The 16,057-nt window shown below is 32.8% G+C and overlaps 2 protein-coding genes across 2 annotated transcripts; both read left to right on the top strand.

Annotated features, from left to right (window-relative positions):
- The first annotated feature begins 2,691 nt into the window (after positions 1 to 2,691).
- Positions 2,692 to 3,784, top strand: LOC18094237 (proline-rich receptor-like protein kinase PERK10). Its single transcript, XM_006368423.2, has 2 exons — positions 2,692 to 2,852; positions 3,004 to 3,784. Exons 1-2 carry the CDS (start codon positions 2,756 to 2,758, stop codon positions 3,438 to 3,440), a joined length of 534 nt encoding a protein of 177 aa, XP_006368485.1. The 5' UTR covers positions 2,692 to 2,755; the 3' UTR covers positions 3,441 to 3,784.
- Positions 3,785 to 12,013: 8,229 nt separating this feature from the next.
- On the top strand, positions 12,014 to 13,125 carry LOC7483288 (uncharacterized). Its single transcript, XM_002297639.4, has 2 exons — positions 12,014 to 12,123; positions 12,330 to 13,125. Exons 1-2 carry the CDS (start codon positions 12,024 to 12,026, stop codon positions 12,692 to 12,694), a joined length of 465 nt encoding a protein of 154 aa, XP_002297675.1. The 5' UTR covers positions 12,014 to 12,023; the 3' UTR covers positions 12,695 to 13,125.
- The last annotated feature ends 2,932 nt before the right edge of the window (positions 13,126 to 16,057 follow it).

Genomic DNA, 16,057 nt, shown 5'->3' with positions numbered 1-16,057 from the left:
GGGCTGAAGGACTGAAGGTTTGGCACATCTGAAACCTGACATTAGACCACTGGGAACAACCATTATTTCATTGGTTTTGTTGCCAATTACATTGCCTTTAGTTGCTATTTAAAGACCCATTGAAACCTTGAAAATCAGACCCGATATTAGTGCTGTTATGGTTGCTATTATAATTATTACACCAACCTCCAAGAGATCGTCCTCTACCATGCCTGAAATTATAATTGTTGTTATACGAACCAAAGGTCTGATGTTGGGCAAAATAAGTTGATGGTGGCTGAGCTGGTATGAGTAGTAAATGAGTAATGATAATAACATACATGGATAGAAGAGAGGTCTTGTGAAGGAACTCATGAGTAAAAAAATGACTATGAAGATCAACATATGAAACATGTTCTGTCTTAGTCACGAGGCTTGTTACCAAATGATGCGAACTTCGTGATCACGTGATCACACAACCCACAATCAAGATTGAAATCTGATTCTGAAAAGCCGAAATAGGTCTGATAGGAGTGTGACACAATAGAAACTTGCTCCAAGGCATCACACTATTAGAATGAAGTAGAATGATGCCACAAAGCCAGTTAATCTTCGATAAGTCAGATTCAGTTCGTTCAAGAACTGAAGAATGCAAGATTCACTCTCACACATTAAAACTGAAAAATTCAGAAGTAATATTCATTAATGGCTCCTGAAATTTTGGTTACATGAGTTTAAATAGTTCTAGAAAAATTAACCTTAATGAATCTACCTTTGTGGGCTAAACTGACTCACATACAAAACTGACCCAAAAACTCTCAACTGAAAAGCCCATAACCTAATCCAAACAAGCCTTGAATTCTAGCTCAAAACAAAATTTTAAATAAGCCCAACATGAAAGAAAATAATAAAAATAACTAATTTATCCTTAAATAGCACTAAACCTTTTTCCTTGTGTAGTTAGAATGAATAAGGAATCCTTATAAGAAAATGATTCTGGAACATTAATGAATCGTTGCCACTCTTGAAAATTATGTTTCAGCTCATTAAAAATTCTTGTGGAACTAGGAAATTCCCAAAACAAGCTGTCACATCCTTTTAGAAAAAGAATCCTTGCCAAATAGGAAGTCCACGGGTCAAAATTGTAAGTCCTTTCTGAACTCTGATTCACCTGAAAATTTATCCCAACATAAAAAAATACCTCTAGAATCCTTTGGTATAGTTTCACCTCGATCCACTAGTTAGATTTGGAGTTATGCTCAATAGCGTAAAACTAGACGGTAGAAAAGTTTATGTCAAAATCCGAATCTGACCTTACTTGGATCGTATCACAAGGTTGAACCGTATCATCAAGTCCTTGAACTCACTCTGAAGACCAAGAAACACATAAAATTGAAATCCTTTAGCAAAACTGGCCTTTACTTTTTACATAAATATAGTGACCGAATCATCACCTTGATAAAGATATTGAAAAGTACTATGAAGTTTCATAATGCAAGAATTTGACGAAGAAGCGAGGGTTTGCTCAAGAGTACGCCAAACACATTTTGAGTTTGGCAATTGACAACAAGATGCTGTACATCCATTGAAAGAGAAAAAAAGTGGTGCACTTAGAATAAATTGGTCATGTTGTTTCCAACGAAGAAAAAAATTATTAACTTAAAGAGAAGAATCATCAACAACAACTACACGAGGAGGAGGACACGAAAAAGAGCCATCAACAAAAAGGAAAACACCTTGTCCAATATGATACGACTTTATGCATTTGTCAATAAAGATAATTTGTGTTTGTAAGCTTTAAAGAAATAACTTGATGAGAATTGGAGAGGGTAACAATGCTTGCAATTGAAGCTCCATGGTGGCAAGAGTCACGACACCAGTAGCAGAGGAAGGTTACACAACAACAACATGGAAAGATTCCAAAGTAGAGGGAGAAGAAAAAGTCTGAGGATTCATAATAGTCGAGGAAGCTTCCAAAACAAAGGGAGAAGAAGAAGTCTACACCATAGATTGAGAAGAAGAGTCTATTAGAGAAAAGGAAAAATAGTTTTTAAGATATGATAACTCTGATACCAAGTTGAGAATAATAAGAGATTTAATCTATTAGTTAACAAACATTTTATAAATAGTTAATGTAGAGAGTATAATACAAGAATAATAAACTTTTCCTAAATATATACAAGCCTATAATACGTAATATACTATAATAAGCTAATAGCTGATTATTTGTCAATTTTATTATAATACCAAAATTAACAAAACTTCTCCTACAAATTAATATATGAATTAACGGTAACACTTGTATCTTCTTTAATCTATAAATTATGTTTGTTAATTATATTATTTATTAGTCGTAAATTGTCTCCCCTTGTGGAGAAATGACTTTGAATACAGAAGTCCTCCTTAGGAAGTCAACGCGTACTGTATAAATCTACAATGACACACTAGCTTTGGGGAGTTTTAAAACGAGCAAAAATGAATTCGAAAAGGACCGAGTAGAGTTCTTGACCGACGGCTGAGTCTTTCCCATGTAATATTAGCAGGACCCAATCTCCCAAACCGATTCTACAATGCATCTCCGTCCACTGTAGTGTTCATCTATGGAGCTTCTACAGGTGAATCAAATTCATTGTATTTGTATCATAAAAACTACAGCGTTTACCAAATAACAAGTTAAGATTGATGACATGGACCTAGTAACTCAACACACAGTAACCCACCAGGTCTATAAATAACACATCTGCAACATGCTTTGGTGTCATACAAGCCAAACAACATGAAGACTCCAATGACAAGTGCTATCTTACTTGCAGCCATTTTAGCCTTTGTTGGACTTATAGCCATTAATGGCGCTCAAGCAAGAATTTTACCTGGTTATAATTCACTAACTTATGCCTGGTTATGTTGTCATGTTTCACTAAAATTCATAGAAGTTTGTCTAACCATGCCAGTTGTTTCTTGATTAAAAACATGTTGATTTGCTTGCATATTCTAATTAAAATCTCTTTTGTTCATGTGCTGCAGATAGCTTTGGACTCAAAGTAGCAATAATAGCAGCTTATGGAAGGAGTTATAGCTCACCACCTCCATCTCCGATCCCTTCACCAAGTTCCAAGGAACTTACCAGCAATTACGAGAAGCGTTCGTCTCCGCCACCACAATCTCCAAAAATCGATCCACCAATCGGTCAAGTAACCACCAGTAATGGACGGACCACGCCATCACCTCCACCCCCGAAGCCTGCATCACCAGAAGGCGAGCTTAAGATTGGTTCTCCATGCACTGATGGGACTCCATGCAACGATGGCTACATTTCGATGATAACAAATTTTGAAAGGCCTTTACCAAGTTCACCTCCACCTCCAGACCCAGCGACTCCTATAAGTCATATAACCTTTGATCTTGAGCCGAAAGTGCATGCAAGATCACCACCAGGGGAATATGCATATTCAAGTGCTTGAGCTAGCTAGCTAGTTTTCCCTATTGGATCATCTAATGATCAATTAAGGTGCTAGCTAACTAGGTAGGAGTGATTAGTATGTGTGCCCACGAGCTATGCATGGTACTGATCTCCAGGTTAAATCTCCCATCTCTCTGGAGCAACTCACCTGGTAGTAAGGTTTACATAGTGTGTTGTTTTAGCTATCTAGCTTGGCAAATCTCATTTCTCCTTCATCGATAAGGTTTCTAATGAGATCTAGTAGTAAGCTAGGTTAATTAACGCGTGTAATATATATTGTGATGAATAATTGGATGTAATATACAGTAAGAGCTAATAGAAAGCCGAGTGATTTTTGCTGGAGAATTTCTTGAACAATTTTAATTATACAGTCCGTAATTATGGGGCTGAATTATGAATTGTCTGCACTTGTTTTTTTTTTTTTTTCCAGATGTTAGATGGCTTTATTTTACTACAGCTATGAGTAGAATTCATACTATTGATTGACCTTTAATTAGCAGAAAATGATAACTGTTCAAGTACAAAGAGAATTAAACAATACCTGCATATATTCCAAGGAAAATGAATCAGTGCCTGATCATATTATATATCTTGCTGCCCAGCCGCCCCAACTAGACGATTGAAGCTTGCCGTGCAGCTGGCTCTACATATAAATCCCTGGCTTAATTCAGCATCGATCTGCCTGCAGGTGCATCGATCTGCTTTAAGAGTTTGCCTACATTAATCTAGCTTTCCTAGAATATTTCCCACTTGTTAATTATTTGACGAGCCAGGTTGATGATATAGATTGCTAGGTTTTATTTAGATTCAGCTCCTCGATCTCTTGTTCATGACTGTAACTATGTGACTTTACATGTTAAGTAAGTAAATTTAATTATGCTATTGAAATCAAATGAACTTTTGAGATTTTAGGTCGAAATTAAATAACCATTTGTTAATTGATTTCAATACTCGCCCTCTAATTAATGGATGATGAACATATATGGTTCATAATTAATTAATTCACAACCTAAAGTGGAGAATTCTAGGAAAACTTGATTGATGTAGACCAAACTTTTAAAGATATGGAAAATCTAGATTGCAACGACATACAATATTACTGTGACATTAATTAAACAGAAAATTAATGCACCATGCAATGGAGACATAATTATAACTAATAAAGGAGATTGGAAGGAGATTGTTATAAAGATAGATAGACAACTTCTGAAAATGATCTTTCATATTATTTCAAAACTATATCATCCATCTGTGTGCTATATAATTAATATAGTGATACCCAATACATATGGTGTTTAAAAAACCTTAAAGGGAGGAATTAGTTTTAGATTGGTTAATGAGAGAAATGTTAGATTCTAGATATATAGGGGGAAAGGTTTTGGGAATAGTATCTTGTTAATAGTAACACATCCAAATTTAACTGTGTAATCACTTATTATGTCAAGATTCCAACATTATCTATCCATTTAATCATACAATAAAACAACTCATGCATATATAGATGATGGAAGATGTAAAGATTGTAGTTATGTACCTCTTAACTTTCTTTCCTACTGTAAGTTTAATATTGGGACCAACACATCATAAATTGTTGTTGTTGGTTCAGAAGCTATAGTGTAAAGGCAAGAAAATTTCTTCTTCATAATTTCATAACCTTATCTTTCATATTATTTCAAAACTACATTATCGATCATTGTGTTATGTAATTAATATCGTGATACCTAGTACAGGTTGTGTTTCAAAGACCTTAAAGGAAGGAATTAGTTTTAGATTGGATAATGGGAGAAATGTTAGATTCTAGACAGATAGGTGGAAAGGTTTTGAGAATATTATCCTATCAATAGTGACACATTCAAATTTAATTGTGTAATCACTTATTGTGTTAAGATTCCAACACCGTCTATCCATTTAATTATACAATAAAACAACTCATGCACATATAGATGATAGAAGATGTAGAGATTGTAGTTATGTACCTCTTAACTTTCTTTGCCACTGTAAGTTCAATATTGGGACCAACACATCATAAATTGTTGTTGTTGGTTTTAAAGCTATAGTGTAGAGGCAAGAAAATTTCTTCTTCATAATTTCATACCTTATATTTCATATTATTTCAAAACTACATCATCGATCAGGGTGTTATGTAATTAATACCATGATACCCAGTACAAATGGTGTTTAAAAGACCTTAAAGGGAGGAATTAGTTTTAGATTGGGTAATGAGAGAAATGTTAGATTCTAGACAGACATGTGTGTCGCACGTGTGCGGCGTTGCGATGAATCGTCCACCTTTAAGTATATGTAAGTCTATCTGGCAAATATAAGGAGATAAGGAATTCTTATCTTTTATCAATGGAAAATTTAAATGGGAGTCGTCACCTAGTATTATGGTCACTAGAAACCCTAACTGGTCTCAGAAACGGGTACGGAGACTGGTTGCGTAAAGAGAAGGTATTAGCACCCAAACTACGCTCTACCTAAGGTAAGCTGTATTTTTTTGTTATCTGATAAAATCTAAGATCTTGTTGTGATTTCTAATTGTCGGTCTGTCTACGGTTTAAAAAAAGTCCTCCTCTGTAAGGAGATCCTTATCTTATCGAGTAAAAACCCAACTGTTCTATGTCGTCAAAAGAAATACCTTTTTAATATCGGGAATACGTTTTACGTATAAATTCACAATCCCTGATACTAAAACAAAACAAAATATATTTTTTTGGAATTTTTGAAATATTGGCCAAATTCTCGTGACTTTAATAAACTGTTTATTAAAGCCAAAATACATGTTAAAACATATTTTTTGAAGTTTTCTTTGTTGTATGAAAATACCATATGATTTTTAGCTTTAAGAGACGTGGCCGTATGCATGAAACAAAAATATTTTTTTTATGAAAACCGGGTATTTTAATACTAGATTTGTATTTTTACGGTATAAAAATATAAATCGATATTAACCAAAATGGATAGAAAAATACGCGAAAACATCACTATTTTTTTTTCAAAAACATATTTTTTATTGGAACGGGCTGGACCTGGTCCAACATAAAACTGGGCCAGCACCGGGCCAACATAAAAATGGGCCAGCACTGGCCCAACAATTTATAATTAGCTGGTTACTGTGCATAGCACGATAACCAGCTAATTATTTTCATTTGTTGCAGAACGTGAATTGCTCACGTTCTGCATGCAAATGAAAGAAATGGGAAGACGGAGCAGAGAAGGAGAGAGGATTACCTGGAGTGAAAGGGCGTGTTTGTTGTCGTTTGCGATGGTTTGTGGTGGCGGAGACGGTGGCTGGACCCGGTGGCGCTGCTGTTTTTCTTCTTCTTCCCCATGCAGAGGTGCCAATCCCTGCGTCTTCTCCTCCTCCTTTTCTTTCTGTTTTCCTTCTCTATTCTCGCCTCTTTATCTTTGTTCTTCTCCTCTCTTCTTTCTCTCTATTCCTCTGTTTTTTTTCTTTCTTTCCTCCTCTGTTTTTTTCTCTCTCTGTTTTCTTTTTTTCTATCTTTCTGTTCCTCCTCTGCTGCTCCCTTTTCTTCTGCTCTCTCTTCCCCTGTATTTATAGGCAAATACATAGGGAGAGAGGCCTACTACCCTTGTCCAGTCATGGCACAGGGGTAGGGTGGTTGGGGTGGCTACTGTGCAACTGCCCCAGGACCGCCCGAGGGGCACGTCCTTTTTGTTTTTCACCCCGTGGTAGGCCACGGGTCAGAGCTTAGGCAAGTGGGGGTCTTTGCTCAGCGTCTTTTTGGGGCTTTCGGAGAAAGAGGGAGAGGAGAAAAACAGGGGAGCGAAAGCTTCTTCTTCCCCTGCCTCGCACGTCCAGGGGAAGAAGAAGACCCATATTGTCGTTCAAAACAGCACCGTTTGGGTCTTTTTATTTATTTATTTTTGAAACAGTGGATGAAACGGCGCCGTTTTACCCAAAACGCGCCGTTTCATTTAAAAGGAAATGACGGCAAAATCGTGCCAAAGTCCACATTAGTCCTCAATTTGTGAATTGTTCAATCAAGTCTTAAATTGCAATTTTGATTTTAAAAATCAATTCAATTGCATCCCTCTCAAATTCAAACGTTGGCTCTGAAGTTGGCCGTCTTTTTCAAATTGGTCATTGGTCTCAAATTTATGCAATTGGACTATCAATTGATCAATAAACTTCTAAGTTCTTCAATTTAGTCCCCAATTCCGTCAATTACAACCCCTCTATTTACGCGCCTTTTTCCAGTTTGGTCCTTGGTTTTGGATTTCTTCAATTAAGTTCCTAATTGGCTATCAACTTCAATATTTATGCAATTAAGCCCCTGATTTGACCAAATCAACTCTCACAAATTATAATATGACCCCAGAACTTTAATTTCTCCCAATTGAAGCCCAAATTGACTTAAAAATTAATTTTTCTTGCAATCAAACCCTCCATAAATTCAATTAAACCTGCAATAAAATGTAATTGAGTCCATAAACATCTGATTTTGGACTTTTTTTTTTCTCAAATTGAATTTTCTTTGTCAACATGGCTCTAATGAATCAACAAAATACTGTCAAATTTCAACCTTTGTATTTTTGAACCTCCTTAACCAAATTCTGACCATTTTCTGGGCCCTTCGGCATCCTATTCTCATTGTTGTTGTTGTTATTATTATTATTATTTGGATTTCTTCCGACAATATTTTTTATTTTTTTTTGTATTTTGTTTTGCAGTGACCTAAAAATGGGTTACAACAAGGTGGAATGGTTATGAAATTATGAAGAAGAAATTTTCTATCTTATGAAATTCTATGAAGGATTGGGATGACCAGAAATAACATGGTGTTTCAGGAAAAAGATTCAAAATAGAATAGTGTTTTCCATCTTATACTTCAAGATTAGCTATTTGATTAAGGTCTACAAATATAAATTTTCTTTATACAAGTCTGGATCAATATAGGAGCCCCAAAGACATCTTACAATAAACAAACTAGATTTTTAGGAGTTTCTTTTTCAGTTTTTCAATTTGGTGTAGAGCTTTTTTTATTTTTTTTCTTTCATTCTTCTCTTTGTTTATGTACACAAACATAACTTTTTTGTTTTCTTCTAGTTAGCCAAGTCTTTTTGGCACTAGCTTTTACATAAAATCTTGATTATTACCAAAAAAAAAATTATATATGTAATGAAGACGAGATAGTAGTTCAAGGTTCATTAAACTTCTCACTCAATCTAGGTTAACTAAAAAATAAACAATTTAATATGTTTTATGCCTTTTCATAAATATTGGACATGCTTGCTTGATTTTCTTCGAACAAAGTCTCGTGAGTACTATGTTAGGACCACATTTCCATAATCTTAAAGAAAAAGCAAACAAGTTGCAGCAACATTGGTGAAGGAATAAAGGATGCCGCCACTAACATGGTGACTGATAATTAAATAATGATTAAGTTAATAAATCATCACAAATATGCTTTTGCAATGAAATGCTTTCCTAAAGAAGAGAAGTACAGTTGTTTTCCTTTTTTGGATGGTAGTTATAGTGCATGTTGAATAGTTTTATTCATTGATTTTTTAAGTTTAAATATCATCATTTCAAAAAAAAAATATTAAATTTCTTTAAACACATTAGATCAATGTAAAATTGCATTCTTAAGATTCTTCGGGACAGAAAAAAAAAAACTTAATCTTAGTTGATATATAATCTAATCTAAGAGTATCCTTATTATCAAATAAAAAACAAATCCATCATTATATATTTTATAATTTGTTCCATTAATGATCATAAGATCCTCTTTTCTTTTTTATTGGAGTTGATGACAACATCAAATGATTCTTAGCAGGAAAATCTCTCTCAACCCTTTATATATATTCTACTCCCCCTCTCTTCATATAATTGATAATCCTATATATTAGCGAAGTGCAAATCTCCAATCAAGTTAATTATGAAAAGAAGATGTTAGAATCTAGAATATTGATAGGAAAGGAAAATTTACAGTAAAATCTTGTAGTGCCTTGATGACAGGTTGACATGTCAAGGTGACCAGCCTTTCACTTCAAACATCTGGAGTGGAGTAGCACCGCTGAAAATACAGGGTTTTTGTTTTATGGTTAGCAGTACAAAATCATCTGTGTGCAAGAGACTTTTTTCTCAGCTGACACCTTTTTTCATTGGATCAAGCTTCATGCTCGTTTTGTGCATTAGAGATAGAGTCAGCAGATCATCTTCTCCTTCAATGCTACTTTGCTTGGAAACTATGGACAAAGTTCCTTACATGGTAGAGGGCCTCTTGGTGCGTTCCAAAGACTATATATGGATCGGCTTCTGGTTCAATGGCCAACATTGACATATGGCAGATTCTGAAGGAAAGCATGGAACCTCTCTTCATATGGCATTGCTTGGAGTATTTGGTTAAGCAGGAATCACCTAATCTTTAGCTAAATACAGCCGAACTGGGAATCATGTTTTTCATTAATTCTACACTGGCTATGATCAGCTTGGTTAAAGAGCTGTGAAGAAAATTTTGGTTAAAAAATCACCACCAGGGGAATAATATATATATTAAACTTGAGCTAGCTGGCTAGTTTGCCCTATTTGGTCATCTAATCAATTAATTAAAAGTGGTAGTTAACAAAAATTAATTAAAAGTGGTTGATCTGGAATTAGCAGAAAATAATAGCAGTTCATGTACAAAGAGAAACAAAATGTACATATATTGCAAGTAAAATGAATTTTATACAAAACAAGGAAAACGCAAGAAGAAATACGCAGCCCAGCATCAGCATGGACACACAAGATCAGCCGAGGTCAAATTAACATATCCAGTGCCAAAAGCTAGAGTCCACAACCTGAAATATATTAAGTCCTAACTTAATTAATTATGGCTTAAACTTCATATATATATACACCTCCGCATGAATAGTCAAGCTTGTGTTAAACTTCATTTATTTTAACAATTAATCACCCACATCAAACTCGAACTTGCATGGAATCGTTGTTAACAACAACTAACTTTGACTAATTAATTTTTGGTGCTGGAATGATATGATTTTTAACTAAATTTAGGCTCTAAATTATGCTGGGTCAGAACGGAACAGCGTTGAATGGTGGGGGGGGAGGGGGGGGCATGATACCCTCCCAAATTTTGAGAAGATGACATATTAGTCCTAATATTTTGAGATTTTTTAATTATACCCTTGAGTTGAAAGATTATATGTAAGAACTATACCTGCTTTGCCCCCCAAACAAATCATGTATTATCCAATCGGCACTCCCAATTCATTAATCACTCACACCAAACTTGAATATGCATGAAATCCGCAGTTAACACACTACTTTTTATAAACTAGAATATCGAAAACTTACGGGTTTAGTTTCTGTTGATGGATGGTTTTAAAAAAAAATGCTAGTGCCAATTAACCCTTAGAATATAGAGAGAAAGGTTTGCTATCATGCATCTTTTTCACATGGGACGACGAACTTTGACGAGAATTTAGCCATTAATTTAACTCGAGCAAGAACTTCACCAGGCGAGCATGTACAGATCACTAGATTCTTGTTTATTTCTGCCCCAGTAATATATATATATATATATATATATATATAGCTCAATGTTTTTGTATGATGACAGTTAATTAATGCACTGCTTACTTACTTCTTCTTGGATTTAAGGGCTCCCTTAGACTCTTTATATATATATATATATATATAGAACATATATAGATAATTGGATCTAAGTTGATAAATTGGTTTAGATTTAAATTTATATTAGTAGATAAATTTCAGTTTTAAATTTATCTTCCCATAAATTTATTATGAAAATTAATTTTATTGTATTGAATTTAATGATCCTTGAAATTTTATAAAAAAAAATATTTTTATTTCTTTATTTTAAATGGAAACAAAACACCAGCATAAAATCCCTTGATTTGTATATATATAGGGACTGATCAACAAGGGAAAAGATTTGAAAAACGATAGCAGCACACTCAAAAGCCAAGGTCAAGTTAATTAATGGGATCCAACATAGCCATCGCCAAGAGCTTGACTACCCTAAATTAACTATGGCTTTTGAACTATATAAAAATAATAATTAACGATGTGTTAAAACTATAATCCTTCTTTATTAAAATCTGTCAAAACTAACCGTATGAGAATAGTAAAACACGTATGGGCTTGGTGTTCATTATTTTTCCACATAATTAATCACCCACCAAACTTTGACATGCGCATGCATTGAATCTGTGGTGTTAATATAAAGTTATTATCAAATGATTTATAATTCAACTACCGATAAGAAACAAATAAATATGAAAAATCACTATAGAATGAGCAAAAGGTCAGGGAATTGGACAGCCATGGACTTGGACCAAAGGCAGTAGAGATTAAATATATATGTTGAAACTCCATCTTGGTAAAAGCTGATCGAGTCCAAGGTACTCTCTAAAATAAGTAAATAATGAAACCGAGTGTAAAAGTATGAATTAGCATGCCAGGGGATTAAATATAATGGAAGCTTGATTACCACATTTACCTACTTTAAAGAGTATCATATGCTTAGAAATAGCTTAACTCGATCTATATATAATATGCTTTAGTGGAATCAATACATACCAATTAAGGAACATGATGACTACTCCAATGACAAATGTTCTCTTCCTTGCTTTAGCTTTAGCTTTTATTGGACTTTCAGCCATTGATTCCGCTCAAGCAAGAACTTTACCAGGTTATTACAGATCACTAGCTTCTTGTATATTTCTGTCCAAGTAATACACACACACACATACACACGCACACTCTAATTAACCCAACATTTTGGAAGTGAGCTTAGCTGATGTTCCATTCAAATCCTAACTTTGACAACTGTTTAATTACTAGCTAGATATTTAAAATTACCGTGGATCTAAAATTTCTTCCATTCATGTGTTGCAGACAGGTTTGGCCTCAAAGTTGCAAAAACATTAGCTACCCCGCCACCTCCGTGTATGGTACAATCAACAAGAGATTATCAGAAATACTTGACTTCGCCACCACCAACGACTAGTTATGATCAAGAGACCTTGAGCTCACCTCCAAGGCCTGACTCGACAAAAGGCCAACTTGATATTGAGTCTCCATGCAGTAATGAAGAGAGTCCATGCATTAATGATGGTTGCATATCTATGATAACAGATTTTGAGAGGCCTATACCAAGTTCAAACCCACCTCCAAAACAACATACTCCTACGGTGCCATTACTGCGTCCAAAATCACCTCCAAGGCAATACCTCGTGTCAGCTAGAAATCATCATCCATGATGATCTCTTGATAGTTAATCAAGTGCATGCTCTCGCTGTAACTCGGCTTGGTTTTCAAAACAATAAATTCAACTGTTACTAAGGTTACGGAATGTTTAGGTGCTGGGCCGCTGGGATGCTGTTTCTGCTTGGCAAATCTTATCTCTCCTTTAGAAAGTGTAGGCTTCTACTAGTGAAATTAGGGTTTGCTTCCTTACGAGGTTAATTGAGTTGGTGGTCATGTTTGTTTGTAGTTTCTTGGTAAACACTCTGCTTATTTCTCCATTGTTGATGACTCTTTAAGAAATTAGTCAATAAAAAGCGTTTTCTAATCATAGAAGAATATAAGGTTTTAAGTGGAAAATGTTTTCCTCTTAAACTTTGGGAAAACACTTTCGATTACATATTTATGTTTATATATTGCTATTTTAAAGTTTATTGTTAATCAATAATATATATTTGTATAGTAAAAATTCTTCATTTATTCTTTTTTCAATTCATATTAAATCTTGTCAAGGGTGTTCAATAAAATCAATCAACTAACAAAACCCAAAAAACTAAAATAAAATTAACAAAAAAAATACTAAAACAACAATTAAAAAACTCAAAAAATATTGGTTTAGTTCGGTTTTAGTTTTACAAATTCAAAATCGATTAAACTACACCAGTTCAACCAAGAACTAAACCAGCTATAAAAAGCCAAATAACTACAAAAAAAAAATTATTCTCAACACTCGCATGCCCCATCCTCCCCCACCCCGCTTTATCTCCTCCTTTCTCGATCTTCTTTTATCCATAGCCCACCCTCTCTTCTCTATTCTTTCTACCTCTCTTCAAGTGTTTTATAGCATTAAATTTGTAGGATCTTTTGGTTTTTGCTATTATTGGATTTTTTGGATGTTGATATTGCTGGATTTTTTTCTTTAATCTATGTTAAATGTTTTTGTTTGATTTTATCTAATTTGTATTTGTTTATATTAGATTTGCTAATATGTTGTTCTTGATGTATCCTCCCATTTATTTTAACTTTTCTGAACATCTTTGTGAGATGTTAATTTGAGATGTCCAAATCTAATTATGTAATTTGCATAGTGTATTGATTTGGCTAGGTTGGGAAAATTGAGTTCTTGTAAAATTAATTAGGTTAATGCAAATATTGCATAATGAGAATGTCTATTTGGTTGGTTCTATTATTGGGTTGTGTGTGTATGTTTTAAAAAAATGTTTTAATTACAATTATAAGCCCAACTTTCACAATTATTAAACCATGTAGAACACAACATACTCTCTTTGTTTTCTCAAGGTCAAACTCCACAGACTTATTGCTAAATTCCTCAAATAAGCGATTTAATAATGTAGTTAAATGGATATATGTTAAATTTAATTTTCAATTTAGTAATGGAGTTGGCTTGGTTTTGTTAAAAAGCCTGATTACAAAACTCTTAAAAAAAACTAAACTAAAAAAAAATATTAAAGTACAATTTAATATAGATCCATTTAAATAATAATAATAATAGTAATAATAAAAAGCTTATTTATATTAGTATTAGATTTCCTAGTTTTTATGTCAAAAAATCAACTTTCGTACAAAGCCGGTTCGGTTTGAATTAGTTTTCAATTTGATCTTTGTCATATTTTTCAAAAATAACGTATCCTAGTTCGGTTGGATTTTTGGGTTCAAACAGAACCGAACTGGACCTTAAATACTCCTCCTTTTCACCCTTGATCTCATCTTTTACTGTTTAAAGTATTTAATTTGCAATTTTAATTATAAAATAAATAACTATTATGTTACATTTCTTTCGAGTTAAGAAATATAAATAAAACACTTTCCGTTTTTCATGTCATGTCCAGGTCAATTTTTGTGATTGAATTTTCAATGTACATCAAAGACGCTAGCTAGAGCATGCCAATTTTTGTAATTGATTTTTCAATGTAAGTCAAAGACATAAAAAATGATTTTCAATTATTTTTTATTGCATAACCAAATATAATAAAATGATTTATTTTTTCAAAGTTTATTTTTTAAAGAATAAATGAGGCTCTATTAACTTGTGCTAGATCTGGTCTCTCTGGTTGCTTTGGAGAAACTTTAACAAATCAAGAATAATATTTTTCACCCTTTTTTTTTTCATTTCACACACAAACAAAAAAAATGATTTACAATTTATTTTTCCCGAATCAATTAAACATTATAAAATAATTAATTTGTTTAAAAATTATTTTTCATGAAACTTACTTTTCAAAAAAAATGTATTTTATCCTCACAATATGTATTTATCACATAAGCTTTAGGTGGAGTCAAATATATCAAATCTTCTATATGATAATTAATTAAGTATCTGCAAATATCCACCTAAGATTATTGTTGTTGTTATTCAAGTAAAATGTTATAATATATTAATCTAATTTTCGTACCATATATATAATGTTGTCTTCAGATTTATTATGGAAAAAAATAAAAAAATAAAAACCCAAAGTTGTCGATCTCTGGAAAGACCGATCAAGATATCTTGTTTTGTTTTAAAAAAACAAGAAAATAAATAAATAAATAAATATATATATATATATATATATATATAAAAGACAACATTCACCTATATATTATGTTGTCTTTACGAAATTTAATGGAAAAATTAGGGGTGAGCAAAAAAACTGAAAAACCGATTAAACCGAGAAAACCAGAAAAAAAAAACTAAAAAAACTGAACCATAAAAAAAAATTAAACCGATTGCATGTGTTCTTTTTCTTCCTACAACCACATAAATGAATAATGAAATTTATTATTTTTCTCTTTTTAAAAATGTATTCATAATCATTCATAAAAAATATTTATTCTTTGAAGTCAAGGTAAATCAGTATTTATTAGGTTAGAATTAAATCAATATCTCTAAATGTTAATTTTGAGATGTGGTTAAACAAAGCTTGTAATACTATTATGATAATAAGCAAAATAAAAAATAGGTAAAATATATTTTATTCTTATAGATTTATCAATATTCAAATTCTACTTATATACTTTAAAATTTCTCAATATTATTATAATAATAATTTCTTAAGAAATTCAATTTTATCCTTTAATGCTAAATAATTAATGCAAAACTCCCTTTTCTTCATATTTTATTTTATTTTTTCTTTATTTCTCTTATTATTTCTCTGAGATGGTAAGCTTTTAAAAATACAATACAAAAAAAATATGAGAAGGTAGGCTATTTAATGTTTAGGGATAAAATTGGAATGTTCTTGAAACTAGAAGCACAGCATTGAGAAATTTAAAACTAAAGGAGTAATCTATAAGGATAAAACTGAAGCTACACACAAAATGACGTGGCAAAATGCAAAAGGACAAGTGGGTCCCAAACCGAACCCTTTAAAAACTCCTCT

Source organism: Populus trichocarpa, chromosome 1 (genome assembly GCF_000002775.5).
Source record: "Populus trichocarpa isolate Nisqually-1 chromosome 1, P.trichocarpa_v4.1, whole genome shotgun sequence".
Lineage (NCBI taxonomy): Eukaryota > Viridiplantae > Streptophyta > Magnoliopsida > Malpighiales > Salicaceae > Populus > Populus trichocarpa.
Note: the sequence above shows the minus strand (reverse complement) of the source record. Positions and strands in the feature narration are given on the sequence as shown.

Bases quoted from the DNA above. Each gene is read 5' to 3' on its own strand.
- LOC18094237 (XM_006368423.2), top strand. From the start codon at position 2,756: ATGAAGACTCCAATGACAAGTGCTATCTTACTTGCAGCCATTTTAGCC. The intron at 2,853-3,003 runs GTTATAATTCAC...CATGTGCTGCAG, and splicing joins TCAAGCAAGAATTTTACCTG to ATAGCTTTGGACTCAAAGTA.
- LOC7483288 (XM_002297639.4), top strand. From the start codon at position 12,024: ATGATGACTACTCCAATGACAAATGTTCTCTTCCTTGCTTTAGCTTTA. The intron at 12,124-12,329 runs GTTATTACAGAT...CATGTGTTGCAG, and splicing joins TCAAGCAAGAACTTTACCAG to ACAGGTTTGGCCTCAAAGTT.